This window comes from Xiphophorus couchianus, chromosome 1 (genome assembly GCF_001444195.1).
Source record: "Xiphophorus couchianus chromosome 1, X_couchianus-1.0, whole genome shotgun sequence".
NCBI lineage: Eukaryota > Metazoa > Chordata > Actinopteri > Cyprinodontiformes > Poeciliidae > Xiphophorus > Xiphophorus couchianus.
This window is the reverse complement of record NC_040228.1, coordinates 14,781,146-14,800,078: the sequence shown is the minus strand read 5'-3', so window position 1 is coordinate 14,800,078 and position 18,933 is coordinate 14,781,146. Positions and strand designations below refer to the sequence as shown.

The 18,933-nt window shown below is 39.6% G+C and overlaps 2 protein-coding genes across 2 annotated transcripts; one reads left to right on the top strand and one right to left on the bottom strand.

Moving 5' to 3' along the window:
- Positions 1 to 118: 118 nt before the first annotated feature.
- On the bottom strand, positions 119 to 11,510 carry smc1a (structural maintenance of chromosomes 1A). Its single transcript, XM_028024073.1, has 26 exons — positions 11,112 to 11,510; positions 10,177 to 10,365; positions 9,856 to 9,968; positions 9,429 to 9,632; positions 8,426 to 8,664; positions 8,066 to 8,324; positions 7,632 to 7,772; positions 7,450 to 7,532; positions 7,238 to 7,337; positions 5,542 to 5,649; positions 5,263 to 5,448; positions 4,678 to 4,857; positions 4,447 to 4,593; positions 4,209 to 4,346; positions 3,990 to 4,106; positions 3,798 to 3,904; positions 3,587 to 3,728; positions 3,357 to 3,502; positions 3,119 to 3,272; positions 2,917 to 3,024; positions 2,494 to 2,650; positions 2,230 to 2,384; positions 1,844 to 1,995; positions 1,615 to 1,684; positions 1,420 to 1,530; positions 119 to 866 (listed from the first exon to the last, which is right to left on the bottom strand). The coding sequence occupies exons 1-26, from the start codon at positions 11,218 to 11,220 to the stop codon at positions 786 to 788; spliced, it is 3,696 nt and encodes a 1,231-aa protein (XP_027879874.1). The 5' UTR covers positions 11,221 to 11,510; the 3' UTR covers positions 119 to 785.
- Positions 11,511 to 11,665: 155 nt separating this feature from the next.
- Positions 11,666 to 16,335, top strand: ribc1 (RIB43A domain with coiled-coils 1). The gene is made up of 8 exons (XM_028024084.1): positions 11,666 to 11,817; positions 12,358 to 12,578; positions 12,831 to 13,036; positions 13,135 to 13,249; positions 13,523 to 13,641; positions 15,409 to 15,645; positions 15,850 to 16,016; positions 16,178 to 16,335. Exons 2-8 carry the CDS (start codon positions 12,380 to 12,382, stop codon positions 16,257 to 16,259), a joined length of 1,125 nt encoding a protein of 374 aa, XP_027879885.1. The 5' UTR covers positions 11,666 to 11,817; positions 12,358 to 12,379; the 3' UTR covers positions 16,260 to 16,335.
- Positions 16,336 to 18,933: the final 2,598 nt, after the last annotated feature.

The window sequence follows — 18,933 nt, the reverse complement described above, 5'->3', positions numbered from 1 at the left end:
CGTCTCTGGAGAAGAGGTGTTAAAATGTCTTCTTCTTAAACTGAAAACAAAGCCCGAGTTTAAAACAGAACGGCAGCTGATTGTTAACAGCACATTAATACGTACAAAGATGAATGCACATGATTTCACTTTAGATTTATTAAAGCAAAGCCAACCAAACAGACATAATCATCTTATTCATGCTGAAGTGGTTTCAGGTGACACTCCAACTTATTAGGTACTTTTGACATAATAATATTAAGTCAGGTTTCAAAAAGCTTTGAAATCTTCCTATAGCACTTTAAGCTGCAGCCATTTTTACTGCTTTATTTAGTTATCACACAGGGAATCCGTCCACCACACAACTAAACACTCCTGATTGAGCTTTTAAAAAAAGTTGCACATATAAAATGTAATTTGCTTTTAAGCACACAGAGGGCAGGCAAAGGCTTTAAGCAAACAAACTGAGAGCCATAAGCGGTATAAAAAAGGAACTTGCTTATTTTAAAGGCTTTTCATTAACTGGTTAGTATAAATCCTACAGTTCACTAAAAAGCTTTGAGTCTCCTTTTACTTTATCATAATTCACTACAATAATGAACAATAATGGTCAAATTCAGAGAGGGTTGTTTCCATTAAATGTACAGAAATCTTAGGTTTTACTACAAAAAACACATCCCAGCAAGAAAAGGTTTCATGAATGACTAAACTATATAAAAAAAATACAACAAAAGAAAAACAGAAAACTGAAGACTTACTGAATACATGATCTGTAACTATATAGAACAGTACTGAACAGGCTCTTGTTACTCATTTGGATTCGGGTTGGCATCAGGATACTGCGACAGGTCAAAGGTGAGAACTTTGCTGATAACACAATCTCCTTGCTGTGAAATAGAGAACAAGAATCGCTTTAATTTCTTCAAGTAATCACTTAAATGTCATAGATACTCTAAAAATAAACGGTTTCTTTATTTCAGTACTGCCAACTTGTTAAATAAAAACTCTATGGAGGGCAAAAATGCTCAGCAGAAACCTGATGAGGCTGGACATCCTGTTGTTGCAAATTACAATTAGCATTTGTTTTATATCACGGCATCTAATTGTGTGTGACTATTTATGAAATTAAGCCATTTTAATGTTCCCAGTCACTTCTGATTATCTGATTTATTTGGGGGTTTTTTTGAACAGCAAAATAAATCTAAAAAAATCACCATTTACAAAACATTTATGTATCACAACTTTTACTGTTATTGTTGAAAGAAATAATCGCATGTCATCCTAATATGGTCCAGTTCAAGTTACAATGCTAAATGTTAGAGAAACATATCAAAGCGAGTCACAATGTCAAAGCTTAATGTTTTGGGGGTTTTATCATATATCATATCTACAAAGTGTCAGTGTTGTAATGTTTGATGGTCAGTGAAAAGGGAAACCTACCTCTGGATAAACGCCTATAAGAGAGTCAGCCTTGGTGTAGAACTCCTCCTTCAGAGAAATGACAATAGCTTGGAAGTTTTGTACTGACTGGTCTTTGATGTAATTGGCCACCTTGAGAAGAAAGAATAGATATATATATATTTTAATCACAAGCATCACTGATGAAAAGTCTGTGACAGTGAAATCTGAACGCACTTTGCCAATATTAGTGTTGTCCAGAGCGGCATCAATCTCATCTAGGACGAAGAACGGCGCCGGTTTGTAGCTGCAAGGACGCAGAAGAGATGTTAAAGACGTGGACAGAAATCTACTTTCATCCAGGTACCAAAAATATTTAAATATCACAAACACACCAAGCAGGATTCACCATGCTTGTTATTTAATAAAGATTAAAACGTCCGCTTGTGTTGCTTTTTTGTCAGACCTGTGGATAGCAAAAAGCAGAGCCAGGGCAGCAACCGTCTTCTCTCCTCCAGACAGGTTATCCATGGGTCTGAACCTTTTCCCTGGCGCCACACAGTTATAATTGATACCATCCAGATACGGTTCCTCTGGGTTTTCTGGACCCAGAAAAGCCTGCAAAACACCAAGAGTGGTTCAGATCTCAGACTAACTAGTCACCAGCCAAAATAATTTTTTTTTTGTGCAGGACAATGAGTGGCATTAAATATTGTTGTCCTATTAAGAAAGATAATCAACCAGCAGGAAGTTAAGAGCTGGTTTGTCTCGTACTCTACAACAGTAAATGTGACTGATCAATAATAGAATCTTTACTGCATTGATTTTGCTCCAGTAAAAGCTAAAACACACCTGGGCGCTGCTGTTGCGTGACAGAGCTTTGTAGATCTCATCGATGTTGGTGGCCACAGAGTCGAAGCAGGTATTAAAACGATCAAACCTCTCTTTCTTGATCTGCTCGAAGGCTTGCTTTGCCTTTTTGGCTCTCTTACGAGCGGCCTCAAACTCTGAAATCAGAAAGGTAAAATCATCAGAAAGAGTTCATTTTAGACCATTCTAGGAATCTCTTCCTCTGGTCTTGTCTCCACTTCGTCAACGATGATCATGTCCTCTCACCATCACTGGTCTCCTGGAACTTGTCCCTGACGCTCTCCAGTTTTTCCATGGCCTTCATGTTGGGAGCGCTGATCCTCTGCAGGATGCTCTGCTGCTCGTTCAGACGCTGCTGCAGTGTGTTTGTCTCCGCTTTTATCTCCTCTTCTGACAATGCATCCTATAGGAAATTACAGAGGTGCAATTGGTTTATTTTTTTATTTTAATAACTGAAATATTACATGTCTTTTATAAAAAATTAAAAAAAACAGCTCTACACTATGGTTTGAAAAGTAGTAAGCTTCTAAAAGCTTAGCAGATAAAAGTGATTTACCCTGAGAAGTCTATGCAACATTTTTTTCCAGAGTGGGAACTGCTTTAATATAAAATACAGGAAGTTCTTATGGTTTGAAAAGATGAATCTCTTGAATTATTTGGAGCATCTACCTTCAGATCTTCAGACAAGTTGCTGTAGTCGATTTCTATTAGAGCTTCTTTAGCCAGAACGCTGCTGGACGTCCTCTGACTGCTGGAGTCATCTGTCTGGGAGCTCCCCTACAACAGCAAGAAATAACTTCAATTTCATTTCAAGTCCTGATTAAAAAAAAGCCGGTGCATAAAAGCAAACATCTTTGCCATGTCCTCGTACTTCTCCCTGGCTGATATCGTCCATGGTTCCAGAGCGAAGCGGCAGCCTGATGTCCTGCATCTTGCAGGCCTGCAGCAGGTTGTGGCGGTCACTGCGCTTCTGCTCCAGTTTGGTCTCGATAGCGGTGACCTCCTTCTGGAGCTGGGTCAGCTCTCTGGAAGGCAACAAACAGGCCAAATAGATTTAGAAAATACACACTAAAACATTTTATTTAATCTTGGTTTTAGTCAGCACTGACTTGTTAGCGCCTCCCAGTTTTTTGCGAATCTCCTCCATTTCGTGGTTTTTATCGTTGACTTCAGATTTCTTGGTGAGATGTTGGTTCTTCAGGTCCTGCAGCTGGGCCATCGTCTCATCAATGATTTTCATGTGTCTGTGCTCCTCCTAAGTAAAACCACCGATCACATTCGTCTTGATTTCAAGCTAAATATTAAACCATTAATGCTGACTTTGAATATATTTTTGGACCTTCTTAAGGCGCTCTATCTCAGCCTCATCTTTCTTAACAGTTTGCTCCCACATCATGACTTTCTCCTGGTCCTCCTTCAGCTGGTTCTTCTCATAGTCCACCTGGATTCCCAGACGGGTCTTCTGGGTCTCAAACTCAAGACTGAAATTAAATGACAAGAGTCAAAAAAATGTTTTGCTACCAGAGAAGTGACTTAAACTCTATACTGACCGCTTCTTTGCGATTTCATTCTGCCTCTTCACTTTCTCCTCCTCAAATTCTCGGATGTTTCTCACTCCGATCTCCTTACAGAATTCAACAAACACCTCGTCCTCCACCTACAAGACAAACTCAGCCGTTAAAACCACAGAGAATCGTATGTAAAGCCGGTTTTAAGCGGGCTGTGCGTTCAGTCAGTCTCACTAGGTTCATGCGGTCTCGGAGGTCAGTGATCTCTCGCTCACGGGACTGGATAATCCTCTTGATGTCATTGATGCGAGGGCCAAAATTCGCAAGTTCACTCTCAAGTTTAGATTTCTCCTGCAAACAAGAAATCAAACAAACAAACAAAACAAAACACTTTAAAACCAACAATCACTACTCAAAAATCCCAAAAGACAAAACAAGCGGCTCGGGGCGTACCTGCATGTTGAGGGAGAGGTGCCTGGTTTTGGTTTGCTCCAGGTCGCTCTGGGAGTATTTGAGTCTCATCTGCAGGCCGTGTGCCTGAGACTGCACCTGACGCAGTTCTGCCTCCTTCCTCTTTGCCTTCATTTGCTCCTGCAAAGAAAATCCAAAAGTGATTTACGCTAAAACAAACCGCAAGATATAAATGAACTAAATAGGCAATCAAATTCTTGACTTCTTCTGAGTTGGTTACCTTTAGCTCCTCTGTAAGTTTTTCCTTCTTCTCCTTTAGTTTGTCCACCGCCTTCTCGTCCCAGCGTCTGGCCTTGGCCTTCAGGTCGCTGGCTCCTCCGGAGATGACTCCTGACTTCTGGAACAACGTGCCATCCAGGGCTACAGTCTGGACACAGGATAATAAAGACACATCAGCAAACTAACATCTTAAAATATCAACAGTTTTCTCATCCCAAACCAGGTTAATCACCTTGTGTCTGTAAGGCCCTCCGAAAGCGATCCTTCGTGCGTCCTCGACATTCTCACAAACCAGAGCGTTGCCGCAAGCGTACTGGAGGGCTTTTTTGATGTGTGGCGGCTCGTAGCGGATCACATCGATCACCAGCTTGGCCCCGCGCAGCTCTCTCAGCTTTTCATCTGTTGGTTTGACCTTAACGGAAAAAAGGTTTTCTGCTCATTAGGTGATCAATATGAATGATAATTACCCCCAAAATTGCTGCTAAATCAGCGTTTTCCAACTCCAGTTTTCAAGGGCTACTGTCCTGAAACTTTTAGATGCCCCCTGTTCTACACACCTGAATCATACTAACAGCTCATCATCAGCACTCAGACGAACCTGAAAATATGCTGAAGAGATAATTCAACCCATTGATTCAGGTGTGTTGGAACAGGGAGACATCTAAAAGTCGCAGGACAGTGTCAGTGAGGACTAGAGATCTCTGTTCTAAATCTTTGAAAATGTACTTATTTCTAGTCCAAAATAAAATCTTTATTTTCAGTACTTTCCATTCTAATTACTTTTTCCTTGAGGTGTGATCTGTAGTGTAATATTCACCTCAAGATAGTCAAGAGGAAGGAAGGTCTCAGGCTCTCCTCTCTGCTCCTTGATGTACTGAATGCAGTCTCGGCCGGTTTTCTCTGAGTCGACAATGATGGCGTCCATGTTCTTGCCCAACACTTTAGTAACAGCAATCTGATATTTCTTCTGAGTGGGCTGGCACAGGTCGATCAGGCGGCCGTACTGAAAACACAACAGCAGGTGGTTTTATTCAAATATGTTATCCAAAACTGGACACATGTTTACATGGGTTGATTTTGTACATTAGTAACTTACCACAGATCCGGGGTAAAGTCTCTTGATGCTCTCCATGATTTCTGCCTTGCGCTGCTGTCGACTGTTCTCCTGTCTGTCGATCCTGGCATCTCCCAGCTGCTCCATCACCTGAAGCAAATGGAAGTGGTCAGTCCCATCCCGTCTCGCTTTTCATGTCAATCCAGACCACACAAAATATTTATTAAATGGGAGAAGTGGAGGGGCTGCACAGTGGCGCAGTTGGTAGCACTGTTGCCTTGCAGCAAGAAGGTCCTGGGTTCGATTCCCGGCCGGGGTCTTTCTGCATGGAGTTTGCATGTTCTCCCTGTGCATGCGTGGGTTCTCTCCGGGTACTCCGGCTTCCTCCCACAGTCCAAAAACATGACTGTTAGGTTAATTGGTATATCTAAATTCTCCCTAGGGGTGTGTGTGTGTGTGTGTGTGAATGGTTGTTTGTCCTGTATGTCTTTGTGTTGCCCTGCGACAGACTGGCGACCTGTCCAGGGTGCACCCCGCCTCCCGCCTGGAACGTAGCTGGAGATGGGCACCAGCAACCCTCCCGACCCCATTAGGGACAAAGGGTGAACAGAAAATGGATGGATGGATGGATGGGAGAAGTGGAGTTTTGTTGTGGTTACTTGCACACACACAAAAAAAGCTGTGCTCTATTCTGTGGAGCTGAAAATATTTCTACTTTTACTCCTCCGGTTACATATGGGACTTTGGGAAAACGCACCACTGGTGTGGCTATCCATATAATTTTGTACATAGGTTGTTTTAATGAATTGCAACTGACAAAGTTTTAAAAAATAATAAAAACAACAAAATAAAATCTGCTACATTAAGGAGAACTTGTGTATAGTTTTACTCATTTTTAATTACCGTATTTTCCAGACTATAGAGCACATCTCACTATAAGCCGCATCTACAAAGTTTTTTTTAAAAACTGGAAATGTTCATATATAAGCCGCACCAGACTAGAAGCAGCTGATATCTCCACCGCTCTCGTCCTTAATAAATCTGCTGGATTTTTTAAGAACGCAGCCTCCGTCTCCAACGCCGAACTATGGATTCGTTCACGCCAAGCTTACGTGCAACGACTCTATTTCCCTCCTCTACTGCCAGATCGATAGTCCTCAACTTAAAAGCTGCATCATGAGAGTTTGAAGAAATATCTCAATTGTGCCTGCTGCTAGCATGTGCTTGTTCTAAATGAAAATTACTGCTTTTTTCTTTGATTTCAAATTTTGGATTAATTTAGGTTAAAGCTAAAAAAACAACAAAAAGTATCAGATCAGACAGATATTTGTATACAAACACATTTATATAAAACATCTTTTAGAAAAAATATGAAATAAGCACTCACATATTGTACAAAATATTATACCTCAGAAAGAAGCAACATTTTGCCCATCCCAATGAAAAATCAACAGTATTTCAAATCAGCCTAAATTGGCCGAGACCCAAAACATTTAAAGACACCAGTGAGAAACAGGCAGTACACACTGGCGTAATGATCCACTTTTACTTTTTGATGCAAGATTCTTAGATGTACAGAGAAGAAAGCAGTTTTCTACAGTTAAGCTAAAGGAAGCCTGTAGTCAACCAAAAGAAAAAAGATCAAAACAAAACTTCAAAAAAAAATACAGAAGATTAAAAATGTGAATATGTTCAACGAGTAAAGCCAACACTGCTCTGTCTTTTCTGTTTTAGTTACCTGATTAAGCTCCATGTTTATTTCATCAATCCTCCTCTTGGCCATCTCTACTTCCTCTGTCAACTCCTCCTCCATGCGCTTCTGCTCATCAAGTGACTGTCTGAAGTTTAGCAATATAGAAATGTGTGAGTGAAGGAGTAAAATAAATCATACTAACAGCTCAATGAACCGCAGGAATCTGCTGAGAGAGAGCAAATATACCAGCGACTTACCTGCTGGTGGCGATGTAGTCCTCTAGCTTCTCAATACGCTTCTGGTTTTCTTCTATTTCACGAATCTTCTGCTTGATTTTGGCCTGAGAAATAAGGAGACATTTGCAGAGTTGCATTAGTTCCTATGCAAATCTTTTTTTATCTGAGATTAAAAAAAGCTGTTGTCACTTTTTTTTTTTTACCTCTGTCTCCACTTTCTTCCTCTCCTCCAAATCAAGGCGGTCCTGGTCAGCCTTCTGGTCCCGGTTGAACTTCTCCAGTTCCTGGGCCAGAGTGGCAGCACGCTTACTGGCCTCCTCCTTCAGGCGATGGTACTGCTTCACCTAGGGGGAAGGAGGAAAAGAGAGTCAAGCCAATTCTTTTTTTCCTGAAAGAAAATAATGAGATCAATAACTTTAGAAAACATGTGCAAATTTATTTTAAGAATGAGGCGATTAAATAAGATGGAAGGGCAGAAATCATTTTTGTATTACATGTATTTAATCTGCTTCAAATGCTATAAAACGAATGTGAACAAACTTTTCATTTGCTAATGGCATCTACTGGTTTGACTGAAGTTTTATTGAATAAAAGGACTAAGGAAAGCTACTAAGGAACGCTTTAAATCAAGTCGGACCTGGTTTTCCTCCAGTGTGAGGTCCTGGCCCTGGCTCTGAGCCTCCTCCTCCATTCTTTCCTCAAACTCCTGCTTGGCCAACTCCACCGCTCTCATCTCCTTATCCAGCTCATCCATGTCAGCTTTGCGCTTCTTGTACATCTTCTGGGCGTTCTGATGAGATTTTTTCGCAGCTTCGAGCTTTTTGATTTTATGTGCCGTGTTCTCTTTGGCCTTGATATACTGAGGCCTCTTTTGATTCAGCTCAGAGTCTTTTTCTCTGCAAATAGAATGAAAATAATTATTTTGCACTGAAAATTTTAGGGGTCAGGATCCAAGCATGCACACCCAGGAGGCTACCAGAACCACATGAGGACATACTTGATTTCTTTCTCGATGGTCTGCTGCTCCCTCATCAGCCTGCCCAACTCTTTCTTCTTGTCCTTCAGCTCCTCTTCAACGTGGTCCATCTTTTTACGGTCCTTATCAATTTCTTTATTCCGCTGGCCGAGCTCTTTGTTCAGTTTCTCGATCTCGACCTCATTGTGGTACAACTTGAAGAGCTGTAACTGTACACTGGCTCTGGCTACCTCGTCTTTAAGGCGTTGGTATCGCTCAGCCTGACAAGGACATCAAGAACAAGAGAGAAAATAATGTGATTAGCTTTGCAATCAATTTTTGTTTTTAGAACTTATTTAGGTTGAACTTTATGGCACATTTAGATTTGGTTTGCAATAACAAAGGTGGTCTTGGAAGGAATGAAATATGCCAATCAGGCTTTCCCTAGTAGAAACATTTTTTGATTAATCATATGCAGATTTATTCACATTTTTTCTCGCAGCACTTTATTTAACACATAAAAGAAAAATCTGCTGTAAGTCCTTAGAAGTAGTTCTGAATCCAACAGAAAATTAAGACATTCATTTGATTTTTACTCAACTCAAAAAAGTCAGATTGAAAATAGCTGAAGTTATTACATTTTATGCATTTAATTTTCTAAATTTGACCAGTTCAACCCTGATCAGTGAAAAGCAAAGGAAAACAGACCCATTTTGACCTCTAGTCAGCTGTTTGAGTGGTGTATCTCTATTTAAGATAATTACTTTCCAATGTCCCTGACAAGACTGGGCAGACAAAATTAGTCAGAATAAAAGCCATTCATTACAATTAGGAGAGGTAAAATACAATATTTAATTTTATCATTTAAAAAAAACAGAGTTTTATCTCTAAAACCTTACCCAATCAGGAACATAGAATAAAAATAATGTGCATATGTCTTTATGCCAAGAGCAAATTGTAGACCTGGTCTAAAGTTGAGATATTAAAATATAAAATTTTGAACAAATTTGAGTCCATTCATCTCATTTTATTTCAAAGCGCTTACCTCCTCTTTCTCCTGCTTGGCTTCTTTGCGCTCTGCAGCAATGTTTTTCTTGCGGTGATAATTGAACTGTGTGTCTTCTTCTGCTTTCACCATCTCCTTCTTCCGGCGGTCATACTCTTGTGCCAACTCCCCGGAACGTGAGATCTCCTCAAACAGCGCCGTTCGCTCTTTGGGGTTCTTCATGGCAATGGACTCCACCGCTCCCTTTTGTGTAATAAAACAAAACAAAAAACTCAGGTGAATAAAAGCAGTTGTCCAAAGAATGAAAGACAAAAATATTACCGCACCATATAAATATGGTGTTAGCCAGGGATGGAAACACTTAATCTAATTCGCTTATAATCAAGTAATACCAAAAGTATGTTAGCTTTATACAAATGGTTTGCTACTGAAATACTGTGAAGGAAGAGATTCACTAAACACTTACCTGAAAGACAAGAAAGTTTCTGGCTTTGATCAGAATCCCAAGTTTTTCCAGCTCCTCGCTGTATTCAGGTAGCCCAACCACTTTATTGTTTATGCGGTACTCGGATGAGGCCCCTAAGACAAACCGTGCTCTTTAGTTACAAAGCAAACATGGTAGGAACAACACACATGTTGTTCTTATCAGAATTAGAACTGGTTAACTAGACAATATTTGTCATGTTGTTAAAACAGAAAGATATGTAATGACAAAAAGCTGTTTCTTTACTATAAATAATTCCAACAGACAGTATGTCTTCTCAATTTGTAGATAACGACTTCTTACCAATAATGACCCGTGTGAAGGAACGTTCCTCTCCGTTATCCTCTTGGTACACCATGCTGACAAATGCTCTGTTGGCAGCTGGCTTCCCCACAGGAGCTCCATGGATTAGATCCTTCAAAGTCTTGACACGCAGGTTACTCGTCTTTTCTGCCAACACAAAGCTGATGGCATCCATGAGGTTGGATTTACCTGCAATGAAATGCATTGAAATTGTAAGTTCTGCTTCCACACCCTAAATGGATTTCCTTTTGCTTCTTTTGTTTTCTTTCATATTAATGCATCACAAAGTTAAAATCTTTCATAGCTGCCATTTTTGTCAGACCTTGCTTGTATCTGAGGCTATCCAAAAAAATGCATTTGTTTGGAAAGATTTCTACATAGTACTGGTGGGGAGTAGTTTATAGGACAAGTAATGACATAAAAGCCCCAGAAGCTTTATATTTTATAAACGGTTTATTGTGCTTATTATTAAATGTGTAACACACCTAGAAAGTCCCAAGAAATACAAAAGTAAAATGTACAGAAGAATTATCATCTCAACCCAAAATAAAGCTGCATTGTTTTCTGATTAAGCAAAATATGCAATTTGTCCAGGAAATACTGTCATACTCACAATAAAACAAATATTTCACAACTTTTTGTAAATCTCAGCGTTTTAGTAACATTCACAAAACTAAAGTGCATTAGAGTGTTCCCTAATGCACTAACATGCCAGCCGACAAGCTGTTAAACAGATAACTACAACAATAATGAAGTGCAAAAATATTTAGTACCCGTATTACAAAATACACGCTCCAATGTTAGTAAAGTGTGTTACAATAAACCATGCCTAACTGCTACAAGAAGAAACAGCACAACGAGATGACACCGTGTTTACCGTTAGCCAATGGTAGCAAACAGTTTACATTTTGCCTTAGCTCTCCATCATAACATACCCGATCCATTGGGTCCGATAATTGCCGTAAATTTGTGAAAGGGTCCGATGATTTGTCGTCCCTTGTACGACTTGAAGTTTTCTATCTCTATGAGTTTTAAGTAGCCCATTTTCCTTGTTAATGAGCTTATATTTGGATGAAAATCTGCACGGACAATGTTAGCTAATAATGCTAGCAGCCAGTCTGCAGCAAGCAACTTGTCTAACACAAACGATCTGAACTTGTAAATGAATGAACGCTCCTGCTCAACATGTAGCTCACTTGCACATAAGTTACATTATGAAGTACACGCAAAGTCTCTAACATAAAAACCGCGTAGAAAATCCTTGTCAAATTAAATCGGAACACTTGTAACAACAGAGCGCCATTTTACAATCCAACAGGAAAAGCTTAAGCGCGCGAGACTCGAAACCTCGCATTTTCTCGCGAGGTGGAGTTAAAAGCAGCGTAACCGTGCGTTACATACGTGAATGTTTGTGTTTGCTAATTACATTTAAAATATACAAAAAATATTGTTACCTTTAAATTATGCCAATATATTTGTCAAATTACTTAAGTCTATTTTTAAGTTTAGAGAGACTTGTACAAAAAAAAGATGTTACCATGGTTACTAGGGCAGCCAAACCCAAACAACATATTGACAGCAACAGCGTCCCGTTGATGTTAACTGTAATTTCTTACGTTTTATGCAGCTAGTATCTTACAGGTAAGAGTGAGGATATGGATTTATTAGTTCTTCTAAGAAATTTGAAATGTAATTCAAAAGCTTTCTACAAGAGAGACAGAGAAGCCAATTAATCTGGTTGTGTTTTTATTTTTATTTTCTGAATGAAGAAAAAGCATATTTTCATAAAAACTCCATGGGACAAAGACGACGTACAGTTTAACTTAAAGTGAAAAAGCTTTTTTATTTTTTACCTGCGGAGCCTGATGTGCCATTTGGCACTGAAAGTACTTCACCTTGTTCTTACATACTGTTTGTATTATCTACTGAATTAATTTAACAGTTTTTGTTTTGTTTTAAAAAAAATTTATTTGGAAAAGTGTTTCTTGTGATTGAATCTGGTAGTTAGTAATGATGTCATTTCTTTGTAATTTTTAAATTATTATTTTAGCCTTTTTTATGTCAACAGCCATTACCATCAATAATAACTCTTTGAAGAATTTGAATTAATATGAGTTACAACAACATCTTATTTCCCTTTGGGATCAATAAAGTAGTTATGAATTTAATTGTGTTTTTCAGAACCTGACTAGAAACCACAAAAATGTATAAAGTGGACTTGCCTGTTGATGATTCAAAAGACAAGGTCGTGGAGGCCCGAAGGTCTGCAGAAAGAGCTCGCAAAGCCCGATTCTTCAACCCTCGCCGGCGTGTGATGGGCCTCGACCTGGATGCTCTAAACCAGCAAGTCCTGGAAAATAAGTACAAGCGAAGCTGTGAGAAACAACGAGACAGGGATTTCGGTAACTACAAGCATTCTTCTATGTCATTTGCTTCTGTCAGACTGTCCAAGGGTAGCTGTGGCTACAATGTAGTAGCTTTCCACCATCGGTTTGTGTGTGAATGGATGAAAGAGCTTTGGATTTGTCTGGACTAGACAAAGAGCTACACAACAACAGTTAATTTACCATTTATGAAGAAACTACACAATGATAAAATAACATTTTATCACTAATAAATACAGATCACTTGTATATTTTTTTAACTTATTTCAGATAACCTGAAGAGATACCAAGATGAAGCAGTTCTTCTGCAAGATAGTAATGAGAAAGAGAAGCGGAAAGCTTTGCAAAAGGACCTGACCCAGTTCTGGGATTCACAGCAGCAAATGAAGATCTCTCATGATGTTGAGGTGAAGGGGACGTACAACCTCACGGTTCCCGAAACTGAACTGGGGCCTTCCAGCATGTATGTATTTCAGGTAAGATTGACATAGGGGTGCTTGAACGAGCAACAGCAGTAAATCCAATGAAAGCGGGAAGTCACCTTGCTCTTTCTTTGTTTTTGTTTAATTTTCAGGGAGAAGATCGCGAACAGAAGGAAAGGGTGAAAGAGCAAATGAGAAAAAAAGAAAAAGATTTGCAAGCACAAGTGGATGATAAGAAAATGAGGGACAAGAGAGCGAAGCACAGAGGTGAACAGAGCGAAACATGAACATGCACACACAAACACACACGTTTACCGACGAGCAAAATTAATACAAGAGCTGACTATAAATCACACAAACGCGCTTCATGGTTTTCCGCACAATCACATCTTCCCACACAGTCCTCTCTGCCAGGTGACTTTGATGAATGCTCATCCCGAAGTGCTGTGAAGCTGTGTGAGTGTGTGGCTTGAGACCTAGTTTCAGTGGGTAATAGCTAATGCAGTTGTAAGAACAAATACATTTCCACACTCTTCACAGAGATGCTCTTGAACAAGCAGCTGGTGAATCAAGACCTAATGTGGGCCCAGCAGAATGCACTCGAAGAGGAGCGTAGGAAAGCTGCCCTCGTCTCACTCGGGAACGACAATCAAGCCTTGGTACGCAACAAACACACGAACGCTCACGCACCGTCATTTGATGCAAATGTTTGAAGCCAAACCCAGTGGGGATTCTAAGCTGTGACAGAGGTTTCTCGGCTGGGACTTTCAAATTAGAATTGCAAACTAAAAATGTTAAGTGATGCCTACACACACTTGACACAGGAGGGAGGCAGTCGCATTGTTTGGTACCAACCAACATGCACGGATGAACTAATATGATGTATGCATGGAATTGGTTGTTATTTGAAAGGCCCCTCTTAGTTGCTCCCTCATTTGCCTGAGAGCTCTTGTCTCAATTTCCCATTGAGTGAAATCCTTCTAAAGCCTTCAGGTCATGGCATTTTTCATGATAATTATGTAGTTTTCCTAATAACCACTCATGTCGATGATTCACCAGCAAATTTATCTTCCTGAGAGGATCACTTGGGAGAAAATGCAGCATGCAGGTGCTTTTCAATGAATTAGAATGCTCTCAAAAGTTATTTGATTCAGTAATGTAATTCAGAATGTAAAACTTATTATATAATTTCACGCAAATTAATATATTTTTGTCAACCGTGGTGATTTTTTTTCCACAAATATTGAAAACCAGAAATTCTGTCATTCAGCAAACTAGAATATCACATAAAACCAATAAAATTATTAAAACGATTTTTAATGACAAAATGTTATGCTTTAGCCATGTTATGGCCTACATTATCATCCAGAAAACAGTTGTCCAGCAGACAGTTATTGACACCTACACAGGGAGGGTGACAAAAAGTTACATGGAAGGAAAATACATTATACCGCAAGAAGGCTTTGCTCACACCTCCGAATCCTTGGATTCAAGCGTTCTCATCCACTCCCATGCCCTAAAGTGTATGAAGTCCTGCAATTACATGCTCCCAACATCATGGGAAAAGTTTGGGAATGCCCCCTTCTTATTCCAAAATGCATCTGTGCACATAACAATGCCCATAAAGACATGGATGAAGGCGTTTGGTGTGGAAGAAATTGACTGTTCTGCACACCGAAGACCTTAGACTTAGACTTAGACTTGTACTTTATTGATCCCTTGGGAGGACTCCCTCAGGAAATTGAAGTTACCAGCAGCTCCCAGGCAAAAAAACAAAGATAACACACAGTAAGCAAAAGTGCAAAAGAATACAAAATACAAATTAAATACTTAGGTACACACTAAATGTGAGTAACCAAAACCTTAAATTATGCAAGAAAAACATTAAATTAGGCAAGAAACAAGGAATAAGAATATAGAATATAAGAATATAAGTAAATATAAATACAACACAAAAAAAATATAAGAATTTGGCGGATAGATTGACCAGTGATATCATATTGCACTATGTGGTTTGACCTGATAAGTATGGAGAAAAATACAAGGGGTCACTACTCCTTCTACCCTCTGTCCTGTATCACCTCCACCTCAAATCACCTATCCTCAAAGCAGTAACATATCTTTGGTATGAATAAGAGTGAAGATTGTCAGACAGCCCTTCTCATCCAATACCAGTGTTTGACCTTACAAATGCATTTATGCAAGATTGGTCAAAAATTCTCATTAAAACGTGTCATTCCTTGATGGAAGCTTTCAAACAACAGCTAAAGTTGTTATAGCTGCAAAGGTTTGTGGCTATCAAGCTTATGTGAGTAAACATTTTACAGGTTTATAAAGACTCCTGTCTTCTTTTTTTTTTGTTTGTCGTAATCTATGAGATCTCGATGGGTCAGTGCTGAGGCCTCATCCTATGTTGTTCCACACAGGCTGAGGAGCGAGCTCTGAACCTCAGCGAGCAGCGTAGGAAGGAGGCGATGGATAATCTGATAGATATGTGGCACACCGGGACATCTGACATGTTGACAGAGTCTGCAGAGGCAGCAGAGACCCAATTGGGAGGAGGGAGACCACCGCATGTTCTGCCAGACAAGTGGAGGGGGATGAGCCTCAAACAGCTCAACAACTTCCACGAGCAGAGAGAGCAACAGCGCCTCGAGAGAAAGGTACTCCTGCAGTCCCTGTTACATGGTGTCACTTCCATAAATGCATGAGTCTCCACCCAGGCAGCGCACAGCATGAAAACCCATACATCCAGGGGAAGAACATGCAAAATTAGCTTTACATGAAATATTTGTTAGGTTTGCAACCAACTGCTTTAGAGCAATATATGCATAGTACACAACTTGTGGCACTCTTTTTGTTGATAGAAACAACTTGAGGCTGATAAGATTAGGGATGCAGCCTGGGACTTGCAGCTCCTGAAGATTTCCAAAACAGAAGAGGAGAAGGAACAGAGAATGGCAGAACTAAGAAGACAACAGAGAGTCCTGATGGACCAAGAAAACAAGCATCTGGCCAGACAGCAGCAGGCACAGTGAGCTCACATTTTTCACACACAGGCACACGCCCACACACACTTTTATCAGGTATATCAGGTTATAAGTTGATAAATAATATGATATGAAATGTATTATATAAATGAAAATCTTCTGGCCGTTTCTGCACACTGTTTGTACATTTCTGTTTCTGTTCCAGTCAGCACTATCTGAATACGGAGCTCTATACCAACAAACCCACCAGGGATTATTTTGACCAGTTTAACACTGGTTGCCGCTAACCAAGAACCCACCACCAGCTTGTCCCCTGTCAACAATTTACGTTTGTCAATAAAGGATTGAATGTTGTTAAACCAATGATTTTGTGTCCATTGTCTAACACTAGGGGGTGGTATAATTTCAAGAAGTTTATATTCCAATGATGACTGAATGGTTTTACACAAATATTTGTAGGAACCTTCCAAATCTGTTTACATAATCCCCATGAAATTATGTATTTAATTCTGGACTGTGCCTCTAGGTTGCTGTGAAAAAGTATTTGCCGCCTAACTGATTTTGTTGGATAATATTTTTTTTTGTTTTGGATTTCAAAATCAGCCAAAGATAACCTGAGTAAATAGAAAAAAAAAATCAGTTTTCAAATTATGATTTTATTTAGTTATAATGTTATTCAAAGCAATCGCAGCCTGTCTCTATGTTTAAAGTAAAGAGGACACAAACGAACCCAGAACAACATGTTATGCACATGTTTCAGGTGAGCAAGGGAGAAAAAGAGCTAGACTGTTCTTCAGTGATCCAAAGTCTTCTTTTCAGATGAAAGTAAAATTTACATGTGATTTGGAAATCAAGGTCCCAGAGTTTGGAGGAAGAGTGGAGAGGCACAGCAGCATCCACATTGCTTGAAGCTCAATGTGAAATTTCCACAGCCACTGATGGTTTGGGGTGTCATGTTCTCTGCTAGTTTCGGTCCACTGAGTTTTCTAAAGTCCACAGTTTATCATCAAATTTTAGTGCCCCATGCTCACTTTTGCTAATAAGCTTTATAGAGATGTTAATTTCATTTTACAGCAGGACTTGGCACTTGCCCACACTGCCAACTGTACCCAAAAGTGATTCAATGAACATGGTGCTCCAGTCTCTGACTAGCCAGCAAACTTATCTGCCTTAAACCCGAGAGAGGATCAATGCAATATTGTTTAAATAAAGATGGAAGACACAGAAACCACAATGATGACATGAAAGCCTCTTGTAAGCAATCTGGGCCTTTATTACACCACCTTAGCTGATTACTTTCATGCAATAGCGCTTCAATGTTAAAGGAGCCTCAACCAATTATTGAGGGCATTATTCACTATTTGTAAGTCATAATCATTAAAATTATAAGAAATAAATTAAAATATTTCACTCTGTGTATTAAATCTGCTTAATATATTATATAACATTTCACTTTCTAAAATGTGACAAGAAAAATTTAACTTTTTTGAGGTGTAAAGGTAGTCTTGAAATTGCATATATTTTTTTATCAAGTAAATCAAATGGCTGTTCTAAGCAATGTAGGACCTGCTGTGTCAGTCAAGAGGTGGGTGGGGGGGGCTACAAGATCCAGAATATTTAAAAAGAACCTGCTTTCACCTGTATTAAATGTGCCTTCAAAAGCTTTCTGTAATATTCTGATTAACACAGCTAAGCCATTTCAGTGGCTGGCATCCATTTCAACTGGAGTGCAGGAGAGAAAACATGTGCATGGGGAGTGTTACACAGTGAGGGACAAGTGCCAGAAAGGACATGCGCAGAGACCGACTTGCCACCAGGAGTTTGGATCCCATTCAAGCCCGCTTGCAACCGATGTTTATTTGCTACTTTGATACTTATCAGCTCATATGGGGAAAAAATTGGACCATTTATTGTACAGATTGTTCAAGGTTCTTTATTTGTCAGTCATATAACCAGTTACATTTGTAGATTAATTAAGCAGTTACAGTTACATCGGCCCCATTTGTGGTGCCTCTCCTCTCAACCGCGGTCGAGCACCCCCGGGTACATGAAGGCATCATCACCGCGCTGACCAACACACCACAAAGAGGCACACACCACCAACCCCTTCACATCTCACCTGATTGCTCTCATCTCCACTGAGCCATTATTTCAATCTGTCAGCTTTTTTAAATTTAGAGAAGCACAATTTAAACAAAAAAGTTAGTTGTTTTTTTTCCCCAAAGATTAGTCTGTTTAGCTATAAAAAAAAAAAAAAAATCAAAAAACAGCAACAACAGTGGAAAAGCAACAAGCCAGCATCCCACTGGATTACCCTCAGAACATGAAAAGCAAAGAGTGAGTGGCAGTCGAGTGAGTATCTGTGTGTGTGTGTGTGTGTGTGTGTGTGTGTGTGTGTGTGTGTGTGTGTGTGTGTGTGTGTGTGTGTGTGTGTGCACTCATTTCTCATTCAAAGTTAACATTTGCTCCAAACATTGACAAACACAAATGTTCAGCAGCACATTGTTATGTTAGGATATTGGCATATTTTGAGCAGGCTGATGCTCCTGTATGAAAATAGAGTTTTATTTGTCCTGAGCGTGTCTGTTTGACCTTAACCAGGGAGTGTCTGCACAACTCCTTTGGTGCCTCTAGTCTTTTCAGACATCTCACGTACTCCCTCGGAGGCTGTCATGATATGTTTGGCCAGTGGAAAGCTTCAATTCAAATAGAGAGGGCACTGATTGGTTTACTGCATTCCTGCTTGACATAACTGCATCACAGATATTCACTGCACTGCAACACATTGGTGAATTATCATGTGCATGAATCCTAATGTTGCTGTCTGTGTGATGTATCTACTTTCACTAAATAACACTAAATGTACAATGTTTTTTGGGGGAGGGGGTTAAAAATGATATGTTGGCAAACATCTACAGAACAATGTGCATTTTTTTGTTTGTTTTATCTTTTTTGTTCTTC

Bases quoted from the DNA above. Each gene is read 5' to 3' on its own strand.
- smc1a (XM_028024073.1), bottom strand. From the start codon at position 11,220: ATGGGCTACTTAAAACTCATAGAGATAGAAAACTTCAAGTCGTACAAG. The intron at 10,366-11,111 runs GTATGTTATGAT...ATTTCATTGCAG, and splicing joins TATCGGACCCAATGGATCGG to GTAAATCCAACCTCATGGAT. The intron at 9,633-9,855 runs GTAAGTGTTTAG...ATTACACAAAAG, and splicing joins GAAACTTTCTTGTCTTTCAG to GGAGCGGTGGAGTCCATTGC.
- ribc1 (XM_028024084.1), top strand. From the start codon at position 12,380: ATGTATAAAGTGGACTTGCCTGTTGATGATTCAAAAGACAAGGTCGTG. The intron at 12,579-12,830 runs GTAACTACAAGC...AACTTATTTCAG, and splicing joins ACAACGAGACAGGGATTTCG to ATAACCTGAAGAGATACCAA. The intron at 13,642-15,408 runs GTACGCAACAAA...TGTTCCACACAG, and splicing joins GGAACGACAATCAAGCCTTG to GCTGAGGAGCGAGCTCTGAA.